The sequence below is a fragment of the Oncorhynchus gorbuscha genome, linkage group LG02 (genome assembly GCF_021184085.1).
Source record: "Oncorhynchus gorbuscha isolate QuinsamMale2020 ecotype Even-year linkage group LG02, OgorEven_v1.0, whole genome shotgun sequence".
Taxonomy (NCBI): Eukaryota; Metazoa; Chordata; class Actinopteri; order Salmoniformes; family Salmonidae; genus Oncorhynchus; species Oncorhynchus gorbuscha.
Genome location: NC_060174.1, coordinates 78,037,124 through 78,064,471, shown reverse-complemented (window position 1 = coordinate 78,064,471; position 27,348 = coordinate 78,037,124). Strand labels below are relative to the sequence as shown.

The window sequence follows — 27,348 nt, the reverse complement described above, 5'->3', positions numbered from 1 at the left end:
ATCCTTGAGTAGACTGCATGCTGAAGGGTCCTGATGCCCAAAATGAACTGAATCACTGCTAACAGAGCATGATAAAGCTGCATTTGCCAGACTGAAATTGGAATAGCAAAGGCATACATGGTTATATTACAGAAGACATTGTACAGAGAGGAGAGCATACAGTAGACTGCTGCAGAGTGCACAGCTTAGCCATGACATACCATCACATAGCATAAAACATATGCATTACTAACATACCACAAAACTGCAACTAAACATTGGTACAGGTTGTTTCGTAGCTACCTAAATAGCCTAATGTAATACTGAAATTGCTCATCTGTAGCTGATGCATCTGCAGCGTGCATAGTGAGAGTGACCTGATAATCAACCTGGACCAACAATATTGTCTACCTGAGCTAAAGGCTAATGTCTAACAGTATATAATGGTGAGCCATGAGAGAAGAATGAATGACCTGATGAAGAGAGAATAGAATACTGTAAGGTTGCATATAAGAGTGTCTGAAATAAGAACTAACAGACATTCCCCTGAGAGGCAATGAAGGCTTGATCACCAACACTGATCGCCAAGTGAGTGTATAGCAAGCCCACTACGTGCTAGGTAATGCTAGTATCAACACCCATCCAACACGGCTGCAACTATATCAAGGCTTGATTAGTCATCGCACAGCGTCAGATTCCCCACTAAGGTCCAAGGTGATAACTCTTCTTCCACAGATTAAGTTATGGTTAGGCAGTAGTATCCATTTAAAATGAGGCTGTACTTCTGTGAATATATGCTTAGCGATGGAAAGACCGAGTAGTGTTCGATGTAACATGAAGATAACAAAATGCAAGCAGAAGTTTCAGTAATAACAGTACTAATACATGACCCTAACCAGAAACTGTGGATGGCAGCATTCGCTCAAAACTGAAAGCGCGAACCACTGCATTTAACCATGGAAAGGTGACTGGGAATATGGCAGAATACAAACAGAGTAGTCATTCCCTCCGCAAGGCAATCAAACAGGCAAAACGTCAGTATAGAGACAAAGTGGAGTCGCAATTCAATGGCTCATGAGACATATGTGGCAGGGAATACAGACAATCACAGACTACAAAAGGACAAGAGTCTTCAAGAGAGCGAGAGTTGCACCCCTTCTGAAAAAACCTACACTCGATCCCTCCGATGTCAATAACTACAGACCAGTATCCCTTCTTTCTTTTCTCTCCAAAACTCTTGAACGTGCCGTCCTTGGTCAGCTCTCCCGCTATCTCTCTCAGAATGACCTTCTTGATCCAAATCAGTCAGGTTTCAAGACTAGTCATTCAACTGAGACTGCTCTTCTCTGTATCACGGAGGCGCTCCACACCGCTAAAGCTAACTCTCTCTCCTCTGCTCTCATCCTTCTAGACCTATCGGCTGCCTTCGATACTGTGAACCATCAGATCCTCCTCTCCACCCTCTCCGAGTTGGGCATCTCCGGCGCGGCCCACACTTGGATTGCGTCCTACCTGACAGGTCACTCCTACCAGGTGGCATGGCGAGAATCTGTCTCCTCACCACGCGCTCTCACCACTGGTGTCCCCCAGGGCTCTGTTCTAGGCCCTCTCCTATTCTCGCTATACACCAAGTCACTTGGCTCTGTCATAACCTCACATGGTCTCTCCTATCATTGCTATGCAGACGACACACAATTAATCTTCTCCTTTCCCCCTTCTGATGACCAGGTGGCGAATCGCATCTCTGCATGTCTGGCAGACATATCAGTGTGGATGACGGATCACCACCTCAAGCTGAACTTCGGCAAGACGGAGCTGCTCTTCCTCCCGGGGAAGGACTGCCCGTTCCATGATCTCGCCATCACGGTTGACAACTCCATTGTGTCCTCCTCCCAGAGCGCTAAGAACCTTGGCGTGATCCAGGACAACACCCTGTCGTTCTCAACTAACATCAAGGCGGTGGCCCGTTCCTGTAGGTTCATGCTCTACAACATCCGCAGAGTACGACCCTGCCTCACACAGGAAGCGGCGCAGGTCCTAATCCAGGCACTTGTCGTCTCCCGTCTGGATTACTGCAACTCGCTGTTGGCTGGGCTCCCTGCCTGTGCCATTAAACCCCTACAACTCATCCAGAACGCCGCAGCCCGTCTGGTGTTCAACCTTCCCAAGTTCTCTCACGTCACCCCGCTCCTCCGCTCTCTCCACTGGCTTCCAGTTGAAGCTCGCATCCGCTACAAGACCATGGTGCTTGCCTACGGAGCTGTGAGGGGAACGGCACCTCAGTACCCCCAGGCTCTGATCAGGCCCTACACCCAAACAAGGGCACTGCGTTCATCCACCTCTGGCCTGCTCGCCTCCCTACCACTGAGGAAGTACAGTTCCCGCTCAGCCCAGTCAAAACTGTTCGCTGCTCTGGCCCCCCAATGGTGGAACAAACTCCCTCACGACGCCAGGACTGCGGAGTCAATCACCACCTTCCGGAGACACCTGAAACCCCACCTCTTTAAGGAATACCTAGGATAGGATAAGCAATCCTTCTCACCCCCCTTTAAGATTTAGATGCACTATTGTAAAGTGACTGTTCTACTGGATGTCATAAGGTGAATGCACCAATTTGTAAGTCGCTCTGGATAAGAGCGTCTGCTAAACGACTTAAATGTAAATGTAAATGACAACCAGCCACGACGGATGCACCGAAGTCTTGCTTCCGGACAAGTAGTACTACCAACGTGGCCAGCTACCAAGGACTGCGGGCTCTCCTTCTCTATGGCAAACGTGAATAAGACTGTAAAAAGTGTTAACCTTCACAAGGCTGCTGGCCTAGACGGCATCCCTAGCCGCGTCCTCAGAGTTAGACCAGCTGGCTGCTGTTTTTACGGTCATATTCAATCTCTCCCTATCCCAGTCTGCTGTCCCCACATGCTTCAAGATGGCCACCTTTGTTCCCGTACCCAAGCGTGCAAAGGTAACTGAATTAAATGACTATCGCCCCATAGCACTCACTTCTGTCATCATGAATTGCTTTGAGTCTAGTCAAGGATCATATCACCTCCACCTTATCGGTCACACTAGACCCACCTCAATTTGCATGCGGCCCCAATAGGTCCACAGACGATGCAATCGCCATCACACTGCCCTATCCCATCTGGACAAGAAGAATACCCATGTAAGAATGCTGTTCATTAACTATAGCTCAGCATTCAACATCATAGTACCCTCCAAGCTCATTAGTAAGCTCGAGGCCCTGGGTCTGAATCCCGCACTGTGCAATTGGGTCCTGAACTTCCTGACGGGCTGCCCCCAGGTGATGAAGGTAGGAAACAACATCTCCACCGCACTGATCCTCAATACAGGAGCCCCACAAGGGTGCGTGCTCAGCCCCCTCCTGTACTCCCTGTTCACCCATGACTGCGTGGCCAAGCACACCTCCAACTCAAACATCAAGTTTGCAGACGACACAACTGTAGTAGGCTTGATTACCAACAACGATGAGACAGCCTAAAGGGAGGAGGTGAGGGGTCTGGGAGTATGGTGACAGGAAAACGTCTCACTCAACATCAACAAAACAAAGGACACCAAGGACAACAACCACCTGAGCCACTGCCTGTTCACCCCGCTACCTTCCAGAAGGCGAGGTCAGTACTGGTGCATCAAAGCTAGGACTGAGACACTGAAAAACAGCTTCTACCTTAAGGCCATCAGACTGTTAAATAGCCATCACTAGCACAGAGAGGCTGCTGCCTACATACACAGACTTAAAATCATTGGCCACTTTAATAAATGGAACACTAGTCACTTTAATAATATTAACATATCTAGCATTACTCATCTCATATGTATATACTGTATTATATACTATCTACTGTATCCTAGTCTATGCCTCTCTGACATTGCTCATACATGTATATTCTTAATTCCATTACTTAGATGTGTGTATTAGGTATATGTTGTGACATTTGTTTGATATTAATGCAGTCGGAACTAGAATGACAAGCATTTCGCTACACTCACATTAACATCATACAGTATGTGACCAATAACATTTTGATTAGATTTTACTTGAATGAAGTGATCTCTACAATAGCACACAACACAATTATTTATTATTTATCTAGGCAAGTCAGTTAAGAACAAATTCTTATTTTCAATTATGGCCTAGGAACAGTGGGTTAACTGCCTTGATGAGGGGCAGAAAAACAGATTTTCACCTCGTCAGCTCTGGGATTCGATCTTTCAGTTACTAGTCCAACGCTCTAACCACTAGGCTACCTGCCGCCACAATAGTCTATTATAGAATAAGAACAGTCACTAAAATAATACTACTAGAACGCAAGATGAACCGACAAGGAGGACCGCCTGGGTAAAAGGCATGACACATGATTAGAACATGGTTAATAAATCAGAGCCTCAACCTACTGCTGCAATAAGAATTAAGCATAAATGAGTTGACTGAAATGATACCTTAAAATGTATGCTAATAGTGTGACTCATGCAACAGCAGGCTATACACAAAATAAGCCAGCAGATTTATAATTTCACAAGAGTAAAAGAGCAGCAAAAGTGTAGCAATACGAGGAGCGCACTGTCCAGTTCAATTGAATGTGTTCTAGCTTATACTGTGTAAGGGTTCCGAAGATACTAACCATACCCAGATAATTTGTACAACATTTGAAGTGTGACTGCTGGTGCACGTCACATTAACCTATGTGACTGGAAAGACTCATAAAATGGAGGCCATCACTGATGTTTGCATTGATTGCAGCAGTCTCATGAGAGGCGCAACATGCAGTGATAGTTACTATCCATACTGATGCTGCACTAAACTAAGCATAGAGACTTAAATACTATTGAATCACCATGATAAGCACCATCTCCTGCCAGTGGCATATATTCATGGATGCCAAGGCAACCAGGCTTCCCCTAAAAATGACCCCCCTCAGAAATGTAAAAACATAAAATGTATCTTTTGTCTCTGTATTTCATAATTTTCCTTCAATTTGCAAGAGGCTGAATGTATCTCACAGGAGAAAGCAGTTGACATTGTTGCCACCCATAGCATTGAAGGCAAGGGATGCCAGCCAGCATCTAGCCACCATTGACAAAAAAAAACATTTGCCAATCAGCATTGAGCTAAACTGAGCGAGCTCAGCTCTGAATGGTCCTGGCGCACCAAAAAAATAAAAAATATATTTTTTAAATGTCTAGGGAAGCCAGCTTGGATTTGGCATCACTCCTATCAAATCCTACTAAGAGCATATGTCATTGGCAGAAAAACTTGAATTGCTGCATCTGATGGTGTTGTCCTCCGGTGGCTAGTTAAAATTGGCCCTTTCCTAAATTAGCCATGGATGGAGATAGGGATTTGGACTTGTGGTTTTACTTAATTCGCCTTACTGGCCAATGATAACAGCAATTCTGATCCAACCATTAATTCAAATCAAAATCAAATCAAATTTATTTATATAGCCCTTCGTACATCAGCTGATATCTCAAAGTGCTGTACAGAAACCCAGCCTAAAACCCCAAACAGCAAGCAATGCAGGTGTAGAAGCAAATACACATGGTTAGCAGATGTTAATGCGAGTGTAGCGAAATGCTTGTGCTTCTAGTTCCGACAATGCAGTGACAACCAACAAGTAATCTAACTAACAATTCCAAAACTACTGTCTTATACACAGTGTAAGGGGATAAAGAATATGTACATAAGAATATATGAATGAGTGATGGTACAGAGCAGCATACAGTAGATGGTATCGAGTACAGTATATAGATATGAGATGAGTATGTTGACAAAGTAAACAAAGTGCCATAGTTAAAGTGGCTAGTGATACATGTATTACATAAGGATGCAGTCGATGATGTAGAGTACAGTATATACGTATGCATATGAGATGAATAATGTAGGGTAAGTAACATTATATAAGGTAGCATTGTTTAAAGTGGCTAGTGATATATTTACATAATTTCCCATTATTAAAATGGCTGGAGTTGGGTCAGTGTCAATGACAGTGTGTTGGCAGCAGCCACTCAATGTTAGTGGTGGCTGTTTAACAGTCTGTTGGCCTTGAGATAGAAGCTGTTTTTCAGTCTCTCGGTCCCAGCTTTGATGCACCTGTACTGACCTCGCCTTCTGGATGATAGCGGGGTGAACAGGCAGTGGTTCGGGTGGTTGATGTCCTTGATGATCTTTATGGCCTTCCTGTAACATCGGGTGGTGTAGGTGTCCTGGAGGGCAGGTAGTTTGCCCCCGGTGATGCGTTGTGCAGACCTCACTACCCTCTGGAGAGCCTTACGGTTGAGGGCGGAGCAGTTGCCGTACCAGGCGGTGATACAGCCCGCCAGGATGCTCTCGATTGTGCATCTGTAGAAGTTTGTGAGTGCTTTTGGTGACAAGCCGAATTTCTTCAGCCTCCTGAGGTTGAAGAGGCGCTGCTGCACCTTCTTCACGACGCTGTCAGTGTGAGTGGACCAATTCAGTTTGTCTGTGATGTGTATGCCGAGGAACTTAAAACTTGCTACCCTCTCCACTACTGTTCCATCGATGTGGATAGGGGGGTGTTCCCTCTGCTGTTTCCTGAATTCCACAATCATCTCCTTAGTTTTGTTGACGTTGAGTGTGAGGTTATTTTCCTGACACCACACTCCGAGGGCCCTCACCTCCTCCCTGTAGGCCGTCTCGTCGTTGTTGGTAATCAAGCCTACCACTGTTGTGTCGTCCGCAAACTTGATGATTGAGTTGGAGGCGTGCGTGGCCACGCAGTCATGGGTGAACAGGGAGTACAGGAGAGGGCTCAGAACGCACCCTTGTGGGGCCCCCGTGTGGAGGATCAGCGGGGAGGAGATGTTGTTGCCTACCCTCACCACCTGGGGGCGGCCCGTCAGGAAGTCCAGTACCCAGTTGCACAGGGCGGGGTCGAGACCCAGGGTCTCAAGCTTGATGACGAGCTTGGAGGGTACTATGGTGTTGAATGCCGAGCTGTAGTCGATGAACAGCATTCTCACATAGGTATTCCTCTTGTCCAAGTGGGTTAGGGCAGTGTGCAGTGTGGTTGAGATTGCATCGTCTGTGGACCTATTTGGGCGGTAAGCAAATTGGAGTGGGTCTAGGGTTTCAGGTAGGGTGGAGGTGATATGGTCCTTGACTAGTCTCTCAAAGCACTTCATGATGACGGAAGTGAGTGCTACGGGGCGGTAGTCGTTTAGCTCAGTTACCTTAGCTTTCTTGGGAACAGGAACAATGGTGGCCCTCTTGAAGCATGTAGGAACAGCAGACTGGTATAGGGATTGATTGAATATGTCCGTAAACACACCGGCCAGCTGGTCTGCGCATGCTCTGAGGGCGCGGCTGGGGATGCCGTCTGGGCCTGCAGCCTTGCGAGGGTTAACACGTTTAAATGTCTTACTCACCTAGGCTGCAGTGAAGGAGAGACCGCATGTTTTCGTTGCAGGCCGTAGAAGGTGTTCAGTTTCAGGTGTAGAAGCATTAATTGTTGTTCCCCTGGCCTGAGGATGAAAGTTCATTATGTAGCTAGATGTAGAATGCTAAACTAGCTAACTTTGCCCAAGAATGGAAGTTAGGCTATCGAGCAAGCATTTTAGCCAGGCAGCCTAGGACAACAAAACATTGAAGCGTGTTCTGTATGACAGAGTAAGACTGTTTCGTCAACATGAAAGAGGATGGCATTGGCATTTCTCTACAAGTAGGGTGAGTCAACATGTTTTTCTACATGCACGGACACACACACTTGGCTTCCCCAGTGATTTTACCCACGCACCACTTCGGTCTCCTGCTCATAATCAGAAAACATTGCTACTCACTCACTACATATCAACGCATAGTCACGGGAAGTAGGGGTGCTGAGGATGCTGCTGCTTAAAATAAATAAATAAAATAATTATACCAAAAAAAAATAGTTCCAAAAGTAGTGTACTGGGCCTTGTCCTGTATTATTGGACAAATATAGCCCCTCCCAACCCACACCCCAATTCTTTTTGCCCCCACCTTAAAGTGGCTATGCCTGTATTCTACCCCTGCAGAGGTTACTTCCTCATTGTATGGTGGAGGGATTATGCTCCATGAATGTGTTCACACAGCGCACCGACTCTGCCTGAAAGCTGTTATTGTGAACAAACAAGTAGACTATATGATCGCAAAGTAGGAGTAGCCTAACTAGTTTGTAGCCGGCAATTGACTGACAACAGTAGCGCAACAACATGCTGATCCTCACTGTGAATGACATCCCTGCAGCAGCCAAACATTGCAACATGAGCATATTGAACGACGTGGGCGAGGTCCCAACACAGCTAGATCGCAAAAAATATATCAGAAAGCAGCAGGATAGTGTGAATTGGCTAGTTAATAAGGTAGCAACGTCAATGTGGAAAAAGCCAGTGCATAGTAGCAGCAAGCAGCAGGATGAGCGCGCAGACCCGATCAGTTTAAATAGACCGCCAAAATAAATTAGGCGTGATTGTTACTCGCCTCTAATTGATGCCATCTCAGCTGAGGCGAGGCACTCGGGTTTCCTTTCTGAACGGGCTCTGCTTAATTTTGATGTCAACATCTTTTCACTTCTATTAATTATAGTTCTCTGCTTTTACCATTGCATGAGCTAGTACAGCAAATGTAGTTCAGAAAAGTTATTATAGAAACAAACAGTGATACAGCAGGTAAAAATAGACTTTCTATGAATGATACTGTATTTGGTTTTATCAATCAGGTGTAATGAACATGATGGGAGACAGAGAGCTGGTTTCAATTCACATGTGTTTATTTGTAAAGGACCACAGGAGGAGGCAGGTATCTGGGTCCAAGGGCAGGCAGAAGGTCATACACAGGGGGTCCAGAAAGGCAACAGTACAGGCAGGGAAAGGCTAGTAACGTCATCTGGGAGATCAGGCAATAAGTTGATAACAGGAAATCCAATAGGCTAAAGTACAGGCAGGGAATAGGCAAAAACCTATCATACACAGGAGGATTACATTACAGCAACCGCAGAGTTTGACTAGAAGTGTGTCACAAAACAAACAATAACTCACAACGATGGGGTGCAAAGAACTGAATTAAATAGTGTGTGATAATGACATACAGGTGTGTGAACAGGTGATCAGAATTCAGCTGATTGGGATTTGGAGAGGGAGCTGCGTTCAGGGGATCTATGTGTTTGAGAGTGTGAGTTGGAAACAGACGCTACATCAGTCTGATATCTTCTTTGATAGCATGCTTATCTTTTGTACTTAGCACAGAGTGTGTCCTTAATGCCACTTCTCCAGTGTGTCCAAAGTTTTCCCAAGGTAGAGGCCCCACCTCAAGACTCTGCTCCTTTGAGTGGGGGTAAATGTCCCTGATTGTTCCATACAGTATACTGATAAGATGAAATATCAAAACCAATTGATTAGGGAACACAGTCAACACGTTCTACTGTATGTAAAGTGTTCTGTGTGTATTGAGTATTCAGACAGAGCTTTATTGAGGCAGATGCGTTTTATTAGAGAGAGTAATGTCTCATTCAAGCAAAACATAAATTAGTTCTGAATGCCACACGCACAAATGGGGAATTTACATAATTAGGTCATATGGACTTTCCTTCATTTCTCAAGGAAAGGTACAGTACATTGAACACATCTAGATTACAAGTTCCCAACAAAGAGGACTTCCTCAAACAAACACATTTGAATGTCATTTCCCCTGTATTATCTCCTGGAATGTGCCGATCGAACATTTGACTTCATGCATTATTAAGGCTGGAATAAAGAGTCAATGTTAGTCTGAACAGAGCAGTGTCCTTCAGAGGGTGTCATCGGTTACACTGAGGTCTTGTTCTCCACCACCGTCCCTAATGACAGCGTCACTGCCTCCGACTGTGAGCCAACCACCTGATTTGAAAACCTGTTCTGCTCTCTGCAGATATCAACACTAACTAGACACTGATTCCTCTCATGACTTTACATTTGTAGAATGTATACATGTTAGTCGCGTTTGAACGCAACTCTAAGCCAAAATGCAACAACATGCATATGCCAAGCCTGATGGGAAAATGTGAAAAATGGGTTCAGTGTATAAACAGGCATCAGAAGGAAACTCGTTTGTTTGTTAACATGGAGAAACAGGAGCCAATAATTAATCCTGAATAGAAAAGCTGCTGTGAGCAGGGACCAAAATAATGACAGGCCACTAAACAATTGGCCAGTGTTCTCTCACTATGTCAATCCACGACTAGAGCTCCATTCTCAATCATACAGGCATCTGTGTTGACCACGAGTACAACATCTGACAAAGTTCCATTCCCTAAAAACAAACAGTACAGTAGTCTTAGAGCTTGACGTATTCTGTCATCTGTTTTTGGAAAGTGCAATATCTCATGATCAGATAGAGGACTACAGGAAACGAGAGCAGGACAAACGGGTTGTTTAAAATCCCAAAACCCCAAATGATGACAACCATCTCTGCAGCACTCCACCAATCAGGCCTGTATAGTCTGATGTAACCAAGGTTGAACTCTTTGGCCTGAATGCCAAGTGTCATGTCTGGAGGAAACCTGGCACCATCCCTACTGTGAAGCATGGTGGTGGCAGTATCATTCTGTGGGGATGTTTTTCAGCGGCAGGGACTGGGAGACTAGTCAGGATCGAGGGAAAGATGAACAGAGCAAAGTACAGAGAGCACCTTGATGAAAACCTGCTCCAGAGCGCTCAGGACCTCAGACTGGGGTGAAGGTTCCCCTTCCAACAGGACAATGACCCTCAGCACACAGCCAAGACAACGCAGGATAGGCTTCAGGACAAGTCTCTGAATGTCCTTGAGTGGCCCAGTCAGAGCCCAGACTTGAACTTGATCGAGTTGCTTTTTGACTTTTAGGACCCCTATTTTTCTGTGTAATTTGGCCTTTACTACTACAGCCCATAGAAAAGCATTGAATAACACATTCATAAATGGAAGTCCAAAGGTAAATCATAAGGAATAAGGTTTTGAAGTGTATGTACTCTATCTAGGTTTTGAAGTGTATGTACTCTATCTAGGTTTTGAAGTGTATGTACTCTATCTAGGTTTTGAAGTGTATGTACTCTATCTAGGTTTTGAAGTGTATGTACTCTATCTAGGTTTTGAAGTGTATGTACTCTATCTAGGTTTTGAAGTGTATGTACTCTTATCTACTCTCTATATATAAGAAAGCTCAGGAAATATAAGAAAATGTTTGGACACATATTTCAGAACCCCTTATTTTTGTTGGAACAAAACTACCTCCTTCTATTAATTTGTATAGGTTACCTTCAGACGAGTCCCGTGACACTTGTGGGGGTTGAAGAAAAAAACGGAGAACACCATAGTGTTCGTAACACCATAGTCACCATAGAGTCTTCCCTTTCCCCTGTGGGCCAAACTGTTCGGACGCTACCGACTTTTTCATGAGAAGACCGATTTTCTGACAAACACCAATGTAGCCTGGCCCCCTTTCACAGATGTGGAAGGCCGACATACTGTAGGCGGATGTGACCCGCTTTATCTCAGCTCACTGCTCACCATAGCAGCACCCACCCGTAGCACACGCTCCAGCAGGTATATTTCACTGGTCACCCCCAAAGCCAAATCCTCCTTTGGCCGCCTTTCCTTCTAGTTCTCTGCTGCCAATGACTGGAACAAATTGCAAAAATCACTGAAGCTGGAGACTCATATCTGTCAGAGCAGCTCACAGATGACTGCACCTGTCCTGTATATAGCCCATCTGTAAATAGCCCATCCAACTACCTCATCCCCATACTGTTATCCATTTGATTTATTTAGCTCCTTTGCACCCCAGTATCTCTACTTGCACATTTATCTTCTGCACATCTATCACTAAATTGTAATTATTTCGCCACTACGACCTATTTATTGCCTTACCTCCCTTATCTTAGCTCATTTGCACACACTGTATATATTCTTTTACTATTGTGTTATTGACTGTATGTTTGTTTATTCCATGTGTAACTCTGTTGTTGTTTGTGTCACACAGCTTTGCTTTATCTTGGCCAGGTCACAGTTGTAAATGAGAACTTGTTCTCAACTAGCCTACGTGGTTAAATAAAGGTGAAATATTTACATTTAAGTCATTTAGCAGACACTCTTATCCAGAGCGACTTACATATTTTTAATTTAAAAAAAGAGAGATATCCCTTATTGGGACAGTGGTAAGGGTGTTCATCATTGGCGCTGGTGGCCTGGGTTTGAGACCCGCTAGGGGATTCACCCTACTCTCATATTCTTAGCAATATACACTACATGACCAAAAGTATATGGACACCTTCTCGTCGAACATCTCATTCCAAAATCATGGGCATTAATATGGAGTTGGTCCCCCCTTTGCTGCTATAGCAGCCTCCACTCTTCTGGGAACGCTTTCCACTTGATGTTGGGATGTTGCTCCGGGGACTTGCTTCCTTTCAGCCACAAGAGCATTAGTGAGGTTGGGCACTGATGTTGGGTGATTAGGCCTGGCTCGCAGTCAGTGTTCCAATTCATCCCAAAGGTTTCGACAGGGTTGAGGTCAAGGCTCTGCGCAGGCCAGTCAAGTTCTTCCACAACGATCTCGACAAACCATTTCTGTATTGACCTCACTTTGTGCACGGGGGAATTGTGTGGCCTCACGTTCTATGAGCTTGTGTGGCGTACCACTTCGCGATTGAGCCGTTGTTGTTTTTAGACGTTTCCACTTAACAATAATACCACTCACAGTTGACCAGGCAGCTCCAGTAGGGCAGAAATCTGACCAACTGACTTGTTGGAAAGGTGGCATCCTATGACGGTGCCACGTTGAAAGTCACTGAGCTCTTCGGTAAGGCCATTGTACTACTAATGTTGAGATTGAGATTGCATGGCTGTGTACTCAATTTTATACACCTGTCAGCAACGGGTGTGCCTGAAATAGCCGAATCCACTAATTTGAAGGGGTGTCCACATACTTCTGTCTATATATAGTGTATGTTAATGTCATTATTTGGCAAAAGCTACAACATACCTATCTGATCTACTTCAAATTTGTTTGTCATTGAAAGACAGAAATCTATAGGATTCATCCTTGAATGAATCATCTCAATCCATAAAGTCAATAAATCCCACCATGCCAAGTGCTTAGTGTTTACTTAGCACAAAGCACTGCCCTTGTTTTGCTAGTGAGAGGTTAGTGTAGCCCAAGCTAGTAGGCGGGGACTTGATTCTTGGAGCTGATTGACCTTGAACTGCTAATCTCAAACACTGAGGTCGATACAAACTGTTTGTTGGCAGCTTTGTTTTGACATGACTGAGCGATGCTGATCATGAGCATAACATGCCCAGCACGATTACCCTGCTGGAAAAAAACGACATAGACCAGCATATGCTGGCGACTAATGCATTTTTTTTCTGGTGACCATCGCAGGTTGTTTTGAACACTGATGCCAGTATGTTGGTGACCATCTGATATTAGTGGCGTGGCTTTCAGATAGTTATTTTTGGCGAGTAAATATGATTCTTGTTAAGTTCGTACACCATAAATATTCCTTAAATATTTTTGCACATAACATATTCTAATATAATATAACAGTATTTACATATTGTAACAATGCGGTAACTATCCCAATGTTGGGATTTTCATAGTCTCTTAACTAAGGAACTCATACACTTGTGTAAAACTCATTAATGCAACAAAACTGTCAGTGTCTTCAACCTTAATAAAACAGAACAGATGAACTGGAATAACATTTACTCACAGGTGGCCATAAATAACTGTCTTCTGATCTGACCCGCTGTGTGTAATATCTCTAGAAACTAGCATCAACAACACAACTACATGACCCAATACCTGCAACCCAGTAGTAGGGTCAGGATACAAACCCAGCATTTAGAGTGTAGGGGTAGCCTATTAATACAGACTTTGTAATTAATTGTGTATGTTTATCTTACATGCTGTTAGAACAAATGTTCTAGACGTGAATGTTGTTACGAACCGGGTCGTAACAAAGAGGAAGACAACGCGGAGATAAAGAAATAGCTAAAATATATTTATTAAATAAAGTAACCTACACAAGTAACAATGGTATGTGTAGTCAGTGTAAGGGAGTGGATACGTGCATAGATGGTGATGATGAGGGGTGTTGAGGTGCCAAAACAAATGAACACAAAGAACCTCCAAAATGCCACAAAAAAACAGTGTCTACATGGAGAGTGTCTCCTCAAAAATGGGGGAAAGATGTATTTATCCCTGGGACACACCCGAGACCAGGTGTGTCCCATTTCGCTGACGACCCTTCCAGCACCTCCCACCGACATCGTATTAAGGAAAACAAGAGCAGAGGGAAAGAATTCAGCACACAGAGAGGGAGGGTCATCACAATGTGCACTTTTAAATTGGGTGGACTGAGACTAAAAAACATTGCCATAGACTGAAGTAAAATCAAATGTATTTATACCATCAGAGATGCTCTAAAAGCATCTGATATTCTCAAGTCCAAGTCAATGCAGAGTCCCCCGGGTCTCAAACAGAATAGACCTGAGTCCACCTTGTTCATTGGGCAGCTAGACCAGCTAGACCATGCTGGTCAGACAAGCTTGACCAGCATCAGACCAGCACTGACCAGCGATTGACCAGCATGGACTAGCTTGAAATTTATGCTGGTCTATGCTTTTTTTTCAGCAGGGTAGCTAACAAGAACTTTTGACCCCATCCTGTGACCTCTGGCATGATCCTCCATCCTGTTTATCTCTGTCTATGCACAGAGACATACGACACTGGTCAATACTGGTTAGAGGCAGGGTAGTCTCTTCTGACAGCCGCTGTGGAGGCAGACAAACAACAGCGAGAACTCACTCAGGCGACGTGATGAAGATATAGGCCAAATACCTGGAAGTCAATTCATAGACTTCCACGAGAGTATGGTTTTCAATTAAACTTTCAAATGTTTTGAAAGTCTCTGATAAAGATTGAGATTTAGAAACACATTTGATGCATCCTGTGTACTGTGTTGTGCAGTTGTGCATAACTATTTTGACTATTGAAGTCCTTAGAAGTGACTCTGCTCTGTGTTGTATTGCAGCTGGTGAAGACAGTGGACTTGGACCCCAGGCAGAACTACATCCTTGGTTTCCATCCCCATGGGATCCTGGTGGCTGGAGCCTTCACTAACTTCTGCACATATGCTACAGGCTTCAGGAAACTGTTCCCTGGCCTGGACAGCTTTCTGCTGATGCTACCTCTCTGGTTCAGAGCCCCCTTCTTCAGAGACTACATCATGATGGCAGGTTAGTGGGGTTGGGGTTAGAGGTCAAGGTCAAGGCAGGGTTACTGTGAAACACTTTGTGACAGATGTTGCTGTAAAGACAAGATAGCGATATAAATACATTTGATTTACTGATAGATTGATTAGGGACAACCATCATGATACTAATTAACATGTTTGATCATTGTTCGACAGTGAAGAATAGTGCACCAAACTCCCCCCCCCCCACTGTTAACTACACCTGATCTCAGTGTCTACTGTGTGTCCCAGGTCTGATTCCCTCGGACAAGGAGAGTGCCAGCTATCTGTTACGTCGACAGGGAGGTGGGAATGCCGTTGTTATAGCAGTAGGAGGAGCCCCCGAGGCCCTTGACGCACGCCCTGGCACCTTCACCATTCTCTTAGCCAATAAGAAGGGCTTCATCAAACTGGCAATGGAACATGGGTAAGACCAGGGCCAGAGGTGGCGGAGGACATTTTACTGCCTGTGTCTCCGATGAAATCTTCTAACTACTCTCATGTTTACACAAGTGACTTCAACTATGTCAATCACTTCATCATAGTTTGATATTACTGTTCACAGTGTGTACTTGTGGATGGCTTACTGAAATAGTGCCATGTGTAAGCCCTTTGGGAATTTCAATTGGGAGCATGCAAGCACCGTATGACATACAGAGGGACAAGTGAAGTGACACCTTGATTGATTGAATTTATTAGACCATTTTTAAAATACATATATGAGGGCGCTCCAGCCGGTGACGCCTCAACATAAAATATCACCATTTCCATTGTGGTCCTTTTGTAAGGGGGGGGGGGGGGCAGCTGAGTACCAAAACATTTATTTCACCATACCACTATTACATCCTTCTAGTGGAATAGTTGTGGTTATCCCAGAACAAGTTAAAGTAGTTACATAGGTACCTGGGGACCAGACTGTGGACTATCGTATGTACATGACACAACTTCATATGAGAAACTCTCCTCCACATTGAGCCATCTGAGGCTTTCAAGGTGGGAATGGTCAAGATGAGTACATGCTGGAAGGTTAAGAATAATCCTGACTAATTTGCTCTGAGATGTCTGCAGGCATCCGGGCACTACTGTACCAGGAAGAGCATGCATAGTTGAAGGGGCCAATGCCACCATTGCATTCTTATCCAGATATTTGGAGGTTCTTGCCTTGAACCTAATTTTATGGTTCACTTTGGATAACTTTTTGTGCCATGCTCTCCCCTGTCAGATGGTTATCTAGCACACATCCAAGATAATTAACTGAGTCTTTTGCTGTGACCACTATGTCACCTACTACCACCTTAAAGACAGGGGATTTCCTCAGTTTCACAGTGGACCAGTACAAGAGGGACTCTGTTTTTCCAAGGTGTAGTGACATATCAAATAAATCGAATAAAATCAATCTTTATTTGTCACATCCACCAAATACAACAGGTAGACGTTACCGTGAGATGCTTACTTACAAGCCCTTAAACAACAATGCATTTCAAGATATAGAGTAAAGAAAATATTTACAAAATAATAAATAATCATCAAAAAGTAACACAACAAAATTACATGACAATAACGAGGCTATATACAGGGAGTACCGAGTCAATGTGTGGGGGTACAGGTCAATCGAGGTCATTTGTAAAATGACTATGCAAAGATAGATAATAAACAGCGAGTAGCAGCGGGTGGAGTGGGGGGGGTGTTCAATGTAAATAGTCTGGGTGGCCATTTGGTTAATTGTTCAGCAGTCTTATGGCTTAGGGGTAGCAGAGAGAAGAGAAAAGAGTCTATGACAATTTTTTGGCCTTCCTCTGACACCACCTTTATAGGCATATATAGTATATAGGTCCTGGACGTCAGGAAGCTGGGCCCCAGTGATGTACTGGGCCTTACACACTACCCTCTGTAGTGCCTTATGGTCAGATGCCAAGCAGTTGCTATACCAGGCGGTGATGGAACCAATCAGGATGCTCTCAGTGATGCAGCTGTATAACTTTTTGAGCATCTGGAGACCCATCCCAATCTTTTCAGTCTCCTGAAGAGGAAAAGGTGTTGTCATGCCCGCTTCACAACTGTCTTGGTGTGTTTGAACCATTATAGTTCGTTGGTGATGTGGACACCAAGGAACTTGAAACTCTCTGTCACGCCCTGATCTGTTTCACCTGTCCTTGTGCTTGTCTCCACCCCCTTCAGGTGTCACTTATTATCCCCAGTGCATTTATCCCTGTGTTTCCTGCCTCTCTGTGCCAGTTCGTCTTGTTTTGCCAAATCAACCAGCGTTTTTCTCCTTGCTCCTATTTTTCCCTGTCTCTGTTTTTCCTAGCCCTCCTGGTTTTGACGCTTGCCTGTCCTGACACCAAACCCTCCTGCCTGACCTTTCTTCCTGCCTTGACCTCAAGCCTCCCTATCGTCTTGTATCGTCTGGACTCGGGACCTGGTTACTGAACCCTGCCTGTCCTGACCTTGAGGCTGCCTATCGCCTGGTACTGTTTGGACTCTGACCTGGTTTATGAACTCTCCCCTGTACCTAACCTGCCCTTTGCCAATGACTTTTGTTATAATAAATATCGGAGCTCAATCATCTGCCTGTGTCTACATTTGGGTCTCGCCTCATGCCCTTATACTCTCGACCCGCTCCATTCAGCCCAGTCGTTGTTAATGGGGGCCTGTTTGGCCCTCCTTTTCCAATAGTCAACGATCAGCTACTTGGTCTTGCTCACATTGTTGGCCTGGCACCACGCTGCCAGGTCTCTGACCTCCTCCCTATAGTCTGTCTCATCATTGTCGTTGTGTCATCAGCAAACTTAATTATGGTGTTGGAGTTGTGCTTGGCCACGCAGTAGTGGGTGAACAGGGAGTACAGGAGGGGACTAAGCACACACCACTGAGGGGCCCCAGTGTTGAGGATCAGAGTGGCAGATGTGTTGTTGTCTACCCTTACCACCTGGGGGCAGCCTGTCAGGAAATCCAGGATCCAGTTGCAGAGGGAGGTGTTTAGTCCCAGGGTCCTTAGTTTAGTGATGAGCTTTGTGGGCACTATGATGTTGAACGCTTTGCTGTAGTCAATGAAGAGCATTCTCACATAGATGTTCCTTTTGTCCAGGTGGGAAAGGGCAGTGTGGAGTGCGATTGAGATTGCGTCATCTGTGGATCAGTTGGTGTGGTATGTGAATTGGAGTTGGTTTCACGCCGGCTCCCGCTCCCCCTTCCTGTGTAATGCCCAACGCAAGAGATGAGAAGCAGATACAGGGAGTGGACCATTTAATATAGACGGACATGCAACAGATTAAGAACAGCGTCTGGAAATAAACACGACACAACAAAAAATGCTACTACAGGGAACAACACAGAGGAGCAGACGTATATGCAGGGCCCACAACAAAGTGATGGAGTCCAGGTGAGTCCAATGAGCGCAGATGTGTGCAATGATGGTAAAAGGGGCGTATAATGACAGGTAGCCTGGAGCCCTCGAGCGCCAGGGAGGCGGAGTGGGAGCGGGGGTGACACCCTCGAGGATTACGCTTCTTTACACGCACCTGTCACCATCAAAACACGCAGCTGGCTCATTGGACACATCTGGACTCCTTCACATTGTTGATTACTCCTGTACATCTGTCTGTTCCTCGGCGGTGTTCCCTGTGTAAGTATTAATTGTGGTTACAGTATGTGTTCCTGTCCAGATGCTGTTCCATTTCATGTCTGTCAGCTATTAAACCTTCACTCCCTGTACCTGCTTCTCATCTCCTGCATCGATCCTTACAGTGGGCCTAGGGTTTCCGGCATAATGGTGTTGACGCGAGGCATGACCATTTCAAAGCACTTCATTGCTACCGATGTGAGTGCTACGGGGCGGTAATTATTTAGGCAGGTTACCTTCGCTTTCTTGGGCACAGGGACAATAGTGGTCTGTTTGACACATGTAGGTTCCTGTCGTATAGTCATTTACTGACGTTCAGAAGTTCAGCACTGAGGGCTTTCTCAACCACATTTTTGTCTTTGTGGGAAACCAACAGTGCAGAATTATCTGCATAGAGGAAAAGGTCACATGTACAGGCAGATTTCAGGTCATTTATATACAACAGAAATAAAAGTGAACACAGCACATTCCCTTAGGGTACCAAAAGTTCAAGATTTTGGTTTTAGACCGGGTCCCATCCACATACATCATCTGTTTTTTTCCTATCAGATAAGAGATAACAGATTCATGGCTAAGTTGTTAAAGCTCATGGCTCTTCGTTTGATTAACATAATCTCATGATCCACTATATCAAATGCTTTTTGGAGATCTAACATAAACCATAGCACAAAATGGCCCACCATCTACTTCCTTCCTGATGGGGTCAGTTAGAATTAGTAGGCAAGTGTCAGTGGAATGGGATTTCCTAAAGCCAGACTGGAGCTCATATAGTAGGTAATGTAAGGAAATATAACTCAATCTGCTTAAACATAATCTTTTCCATGACCTTCGATAAAATACACAGGATTGAGACAGGCCGACATGATTCTTTTCATTATATAGAGGAATGTCCCTTGCATGTTTTAGTTCACTGGGAAAAATGCCTAGTTCAATATACAGATTTACAATGTGAGTTACAGTTGTGACTCAGACACTTTTTCAAATGAAAAAGCATCGACTTCAATCCCTTGCTGCTAGTAAAACTGCTGTAATTTTCTCGCTAATGTATTAGCTATAGTTGTAATGTAGTTATTCAGACTGTCTGCAACCATGGTCTTGTCTGATGGAACCTTTCCTCCAATGTCCAAGCTAAGTTTTTGAGTTTTGTTCTTCAGTCTGTCTGTTACTGTAAAACAGCTTCAGACAATTCCATAATTTACCTGGATTATTCCTGTTCTCAAACATTTAAATCATCTTTCTTGGCCTTCTCTATCATCCTGTTCACCTAATTTCTTAATTTCTTACAGTCAATGAAAACATAATCTGCCCTGGATTTCCTGAACTCCAGAAAGTGTTCATTTCTAAGCTTAATTGCTTCTAAAATGTTATTGTTTATCCATGCTTCTGTTCTTTGCTTAACATGGCCAAGATGTTCAAATGTTCATAAATGACCAGCATGGTCAAATAATAGTAATCACAGTGAACAGGTCAGGGTTCCATAGCCGCAGGCATAACAGTTGAAACTGGAGCAGCAGCACGGCCAGGTGGACTGGGGACAACAAGGAGTCATCATGCCAGGTAGTCCTGAGGCATGGTCCTAGGGCTCAGGTCCTCCGAGAGAGAGAAAGAAAGAAAGAGAGAATTAAAAAGAGCATACTTAAATTCACACAGGATGCCGGATAAGACAGGAGAAATACTCCAGATATAACAGACTGACCCTAGCCCCCTGACACATAAACTACTGCATCATAAATACTGGAGGCTGAGACAGGAGGGGTCAGGAGACACTGTGGCCCCATCCGAGGACACCCCCGGACAGGGCCAAACAGGAAGGATATAACCCCACCCACTTTGCCAAAGCACAGCCCCCACACCACTAGAGAGTTATCTTCAACCACCAAAATACCATCCTGAGACAGGGCCGAGTATAGCCCACAAAGATCTCCGCCACGGCACAACCCAAGGGGGGGCACCAACCCAGACAGGAAGACCACGTCAGTGACTCAACCCAGTCAAGTGACGCACCCCTCCTATGGACAGCATGGAAGAGCCCCAGTAACCCAGTGACTCAGCCCCTGTAATAGTGCTAGAGGCAGAGAATCCCAGTGGAGAGAGGGGAACCGGCCAGGCAGAGACAGCAAGGGCAGTTCGTTGCTCCAGTGCCTTTCCGTTCACCTTCACACTCCTGGGCCAGACTACAGTCAATCATAGGACCTACTGAAGAGATGAGTCTTCAATAAAGACTTAAAGGTTGAGACAGAGTCTGCGTCTCCCACATGGGTAGGCACACCATAAAATTCCATAAAAATGGAGCTCTATAGGAGAATGCCCTGCCTCCAGCTGTTTGCCTCGAAATTGTAGAGACAATTATGAGGCCTGCGTCTTGTGACCGTAGTGTACGTGTAGGTATGTATGGCAGAACCAAATTGGAAAGATAGGTAGGAGCAAGCCCATGTAATGCTTTGTATGTTAGCAGTAAAACATTGAAATCAGCCCTTGCAAGTGTAGGGAGGCTATTACTGGAGTAATATGATCCAATTTTTTGGTCTAGTCAGAATTCTAGCAGGCGTATTTAGCACTAACTGAAGTTCATTTAGTGTTTTATCCGTGTAGCCGGAATGTAGAGCATTGCAGTAGTCTCACCTAGAAGTAACAAAAGCATGGATTAAGTTTTGTGCATAATTTTTGGAATGTTACGTAAATGGAAAAAAGCTGTCCTTGAAACAGTCTTGATATGTTCGTCAAAAGAGAGATCAGGGTCCAGAGTAATGCCGAGGTCCTTCACAGTTTTATTTGAGACGACTGTACAACCATCAAGATTAATTGTCAGATTCAACAGAAGATCTCTTTGTTTCTTGGGACCTAGAACAAGCATCTCTGTTTTGTCCACGTTTAATAGTAGAAAGTTTGCAGCCATCCACTTCCTTATGTCTGAAACACAGGCTTCCAGCGAGGGCAATTTTGGGGCTTCACCATGTTTCATTGAAATGTACAGCTGTGTGTCATCCGCATAGCATTGAAAGTTAACATTCAGTTTTTTTGGAATGACATTACCCAATTCAGTTATCCCCTGATTTTGCTGGTAATACAGCGAGTTCATCTACAGCAGCTTGAGTCTTATTTTGTGGGATACACAAATCTTGCTCAAATCAAGCGTTTACATGTCATTACATCAATAGTGGAATCATTTAGGACAAACTTCAACACACCCATGAGTAAAATGGAAACTGGGCCTGTTCTCTACAAATATACTGTACCTTACAAACTCATAGAGATGATCGTAACAAAACTGAAGGCAAAACTTCTGTCTCAACCTCACCTCACCTCTCCTCTCCCCCTCCGTCACCCCACTACTCTCCTCTACCCCTCCGTCACCCCACTACTCTCCTCTACCCCTCCTACTCTCCTCTCCCCTCCGTCACCCCACTACTCTCCCCCCGTCACCCCACTACTCTCCTCTCCCCCTCCGTCACCCCACTACTCTCCTCTCCCCTCCTCACCCCCTCTCCTCCCCTCCGTCACCCCACTACTCTCCTCTCCCCTCCGTCACCCCACTACTCTCCCTCCCCTCCGTCACCCCACTACTCTCCTCTACCCCTCCATCACCCCACTACTCTCCTCTACCCCTCCATCACCCCACTACTCTCCTCTCCCCCTCCTCTACTCTCCCTCCCCTCCGTCACCCCACTACTCTCCTCTCCCCCTCCGTCACCCCACTACTCTCCTCTACCCCTCCGTCACCCCACTACTCTCCTCTACCCCTCCGTCACCCCACTACTCTCCTCTCCCCCTCCGTCACCCCACTACTCTCCTCTCCCCCTCCGTCACCCCACTACTACCCCTCCGTCACCCCACTACTCTCCCTCCCCCTCCGTCACCCCACTACTCCCCTCCTCTACCCCTCCGTCACCCCACTACTCTACCCTCCGTCACCCCACTACTCTCCTCTACCCCTCCGTCACCCCACTACTCTCCTCTCCCCCTCCGTCACCCCACTACTCTCCTCTACCCATTCCCTCCCTAGTGCCCATCTGGTGCCGGTCTTCTCCTTCGGGGAGAATGAGTTGTTCGACCAGGTGGAAAACTCTCGAGGCACCTGGATCCGCTTGATTCAGGACAAGCTGCAGAGCTTCATGGGTATCTCTCTGCCCCTCTTCCACGCACGGGGCGTTTTCCAGTACAGCTATGGTATCATGCCCTACAGGAAGCCCATCAACACTGTGGGTGAGTAACATTCTATGTCACTATATCTGCCAAATCTTTTTATCCTATTTCTCTATCTTTCTCCTATGTTGCAAGGCAATTGTTGTTTTTGGCAGAAGTTTCATATCAGTAAACTAACTGGCAGAGATGGTTCTCTGTCATTAAACATGAGTAATATTGATATGAGAGGGACAGAGAGGGGCAGCTTTGCCCTTGGAAATATTTGACTTACTAGAATGTTACTAGATAGTAACATTGTCAGTTTGCCGCAACTCAGCAACAATAGCTGGCACACAGTTAGTCATCTGTCTGTGTACATCTATTGGCAAGGCCCAACAATGGCATATTTACTTTTCAATCCCCACTCATGAGTAAAATCATATTCAAAAGCAAATATGTTTTTGCCCATTATGCACTACTACCAGTGGCATACTGCAGTTTCACAAGGCCTGTTTTTGGTTTGGGCGCTCCAGAGCTCATGCCCCCCCCCCCCGCACTGTGGGGCTGTGTGGTACACCAGTGACTACTACAGTAACCTATATTTGAATGTAATGTCATCATGCATACCCTTGGACCTTTCCACAGTGGGACGGCCAATCAGAGTGGAGAAGAATGAGAAGCCCACAGTGGAGGAGCTTGATGCCCTCCATCAGCTCTACACAGAAGAACTCAGCCAGCTGTTTGAGGAGCATAAGGGCAAGTATGGAGTGCCAGAGGACCAACACCTCAGCTTTGTCTGAGCAGGACTCACAACCAGGAGAGAGAGAGAGTGAGAGAGTGAGTGAGAGAGTGAGTGAGAGAGAGAGAGAGAGAGAGAGAGAGAGAGAGAGAGAGAGAGAGAGAGAGAGAGAGAGAGAGAGAGAGAGAGAGAGAGAGAGAGAGAGAGAGAGAGAGAGAGAGAGAGGGGGGGGGGGGGGGGGAGCATCAAAACCGTAATTGGAGTTGCACCACCAAGTCCTTTCACTTTCCTCAACCAGAAAAACCTTTACAGCTATAACCACCTGAAGGATCCAGACCAAACTACAGGAGACAAGTAACACGAGGAATTGATATGGACATTCTTAGCCACAATATGGACAAAATCTTTCCCCTCACAAAAAGCACTGTATTATGTATGTCAACTAGATTCAGCCACGGGCCTATTTTTTCTTGAGTGGAGGGTCGGGGGACCAGAACATAATTGCAAATAATTTGGAGACTGCAAATTGACCGCAAGAAGCCCAAACAGATATAATGTTTGATGAAAACTTGCTTACATTTGTATATGACCAAATGTCTCTCTATTATGTGTGAGAATACTGGGGAACAGATTTCTCAAATGAAAATCACTTGAAGCTCCTGGTGTTTTTACAATCTATTATGTCCAACAATGAAAAAATAAAAACATTGTATTTTCTTTGCTCAGAAAACTTGGGGTGCAAATAAAACCACCTATGAGCCAAATTCGGCCCTCGGGCCGCCAGTTGGAGAACCCTCTCCTAGAGCCACATTTTTGCCTTAATCCACAGATGAAGTGACATCTGTCTGGGTGATTCGAGTCTGTATATCCTATCAAATAAAAGTCAGAGGTTGAATGGAGATTTCATGTAATGGGGTGATGCACTGTATCCTCACTTACAGTATATAAGGCCTCTAGGTCTCCTATATTAAAAACACACTAGGAAAAAGCGGGAATAATTCTCATTTTACTCACTGTTTTTACATAATAATACTATATCTGGTTAATAACTTTCCATTTACAGTATATATTTAAATTCCAAATGTATTAATTTTAAATGTCTCTGTCTTAATGTCTCTGTCATGTATACATTTTTCACAATATTGTAATATAAAATCTGTTAAAATAACTGATACTATTTTTCTCAATTGCATTGTTTTTATTATAATACCAGTTCATTTATTTTAATAAAGGTGATTTCAGTTCTCATTCACTGTATCAAACTTTGCACATGGCCGCCCATCCAGTTCTGATGAATTAATCAAGGGTCAGTGACAGTTTGAAGTTGGACCTGGTCCTTCAGAGATAAAACTATCTGTGCACTTTCGCAACACTTTTTTCATGACTGCGATGGCCAGGGTGACATATTTCCAAACGGGCAGCAGACTGACACCTGATCACATATTAGTGTGGAGTGGATAGTGTCCAGGCACTTTCAACAAAGACCGATGACCCTCAGGCCATATAAACGAAAAGCTCAGGGAGAGATAACCTATTCATAGATGCTAGCTAACTTTAGAAACTATTCACAAAGGTATCTTCCTTCCGATGGGGGAGGTTTTATTTAGAGTCCGACTTTCAATCTGAACGGTAACACGCATTGCTTTCAGTATGGTGTTGGAAACATAAGGACCTTATCTTTCATATCAGCGTGAGGTAATTGTATTAGTTCTAAGTATATATTTTGCATTTGTGAAATTATTTTGATGTATTACGAAAGAACCATATCGCAATTAAGAATCGATTCACGTTTAGATGTATTTGGCTGTTTTGGCTGCCACAGCCAGTCTCCCTCTCAACACTTCATGACCAAAGGTATGTGGACACCTGCTTGTCAAACGTCTCATTCCAAAATCATGGGCATTAATATGGAGTTAGTCCCACCTTTGCTGCAATAACAGCCTCCACTCTTCTGGGTAGGCATTACAGTTGGAACTATCCATTCGGGTAGGTAGCGTTCTCCTCTCCAGCCGACACTTGATATTACACATGGTGATCTTAGGCTTGTGTGTGGCTGCTCGGCCATGGAAACCCATTTCATGAAGCTCCTGACGAACAGCTATTGTTCTGACATTGCTTCCAGAGGCAGTTTGGAACTCGGTAGTGGGTGTTGCAACCGAGGACAGACAATTTTTACATGCTACTTGCTTCAGCACTCGGTGGTCCCGTTCTGTGAGCTTGTGTGGCCAACCACTTTGCGGCTGAGCTGTTGTTGTAGCTCTAGACATTTCCACTTCACAATAACAACACTTACAGTTGACTGGGGCAGCTCCAGCAAGGAAGAAATGACGAACTGACTTAAGTTGGAAAAGTGGCATCCTATGACGTTGTAGACGTTTCCACTTCACAAGTGAAGGAAGGAAGGAAAGAGCTCCAGAGAGGAAAACAAGATAGAGACAGTGAGTGACTGAGTTGTGAGTGAGTGGCATGAGTATGACGTGTGTGAGTGAGTGAGGAAGGAGTGAGTGAGTGAACAAGATAGAGAGTGAGTGAGTGAGTGAGTGAGTGAGAAAGGAAGACGGTAGAATAGTATGTGTGAGAGAAATATCAAACAAAATCCTATTTATTTTGATGAGAGATTATGTAATGCTAATACTGATCTTTAATCACTGAACTTCAAGTTCACAATATAGGACATGGTGTGGGAATGTGAGAGGTGTGTGACAATGGCATGCATGGATAGCTGGTTAGGCTCCCCTGGCAGTTGTGGGATTTGCAGACTGGCAAGATGGCAGTGTTTGGAAAAGTTTCCTGCCCAGTGATAACACTTCAAGGGTTTATTTTGAGTCTTCACCAACAGGAGTATAGAGTGGTCTGTAGAGCACTCCAAATAATTCAATCCGTAATCTAATACACAATTCACAATGACTTTGTTTTGTGGGATAGACATTGGGTTACAACCAGGTCGCTAGCCCCCGACTGCATTATTTGACATGTCCAATGGGGTTATACAGGGTTAGGTCAACATGAAATCATATGACAAAATATTCTGAACAAACACCAATGCCTTCATCAATCGTTATATTGCCTGCACAATTGTTCTTGTCTCCTCAAGTCTCAAATTGTGTGTGTGTGAGAGAGAGACTGTGTACACCGTGTGGTAGATACTTTGATCCCATTAAGGACACTTATCAAGTCAATCTAGAGAACCAAGAAAAATCATTTGTTTGTCAAAATCAATTTGCAGGCCAGAAAAAGGGCAGTTATTTGAAAATATATAGGTCCATTATAAATTGTATAGTCGTTGTATCTAGTTTTAGATCTTTAGGCCACACCTTCCAGGGACCAGAAATACAAGGACCAAAATCCTACCCATACCACCTGAAAAAAAAGAGAGTAAATAATATTAAAATAGGTGTACTGTATATAGTTCATGGTACAGTACCGTTCAAAGGTTTGGACACACATACTCATTCAAGTTTTAGAATTTTTTTAAATACCACCCCTACCTTGTCACAACACAACTGAATGGCTTAAGAATGAAAAAAATTCCACAAATTAACTTTTAACAAGGCACACCTGTTAATTGAAATGCATTACAGGTGACTACCTCATGAAGCTGGTTGAGAGAATGCCAAGAGTGTGCAAAGCTGTCATT

The 27,348-nt window shown here is 44.6% G+C and overlaps 2 protein-coding genes across 2 annotated transcripts in view; both read left to right on the top strand.

The window, feature by feature from the left end:
* Positions 1–23,835, top strand: part of LOC124010433 (2-acylglycerol O-acyltransferase 2-A-like) — a 33,158-nt gene extending 9,323 nt beyond the window's left edge. Inside the window, exons 3-6 of the mRNA XM_046322853.1 lie at positions 15,028–15,232; positions 15,481–15,655; positions 22,854–23,053; positions 23,618–23,835. Coding sequence (XP_046178809.1) covers positions 15,028–15,232; positions 15,481–15,655; positions 22,854–23,053; positions 23,618–23,772 — 735 coding nt within the window. The 3' untranslated portion in view covers positions 23,773–23,835. The remainder of the gene's footprint in view (positions 1–15,027; positions 15,233–15,480; positions 15,656–22,853; positions 23,054–23,617) is intronic.
* A 1,485-nt stretch (positions 23,836–25,320) lies between these two features.
* The window catches only part of LOC124010412 (diacylglycerol O-acyltransferase 2-like), a 40,205-nt gene continuing 38,177 nt past the window's right edge, over positions 25,321–27,348 (top strand). Inside the window, exon 1 of the mRNA XM_046322834.1 lies at positions 25,321–25,406. The gene's annotated coding sequence lies outside the window, so the exon portion shown is untranslated. The remainder of the gene's footprint in view (positions 25,407–27,348) is intronic.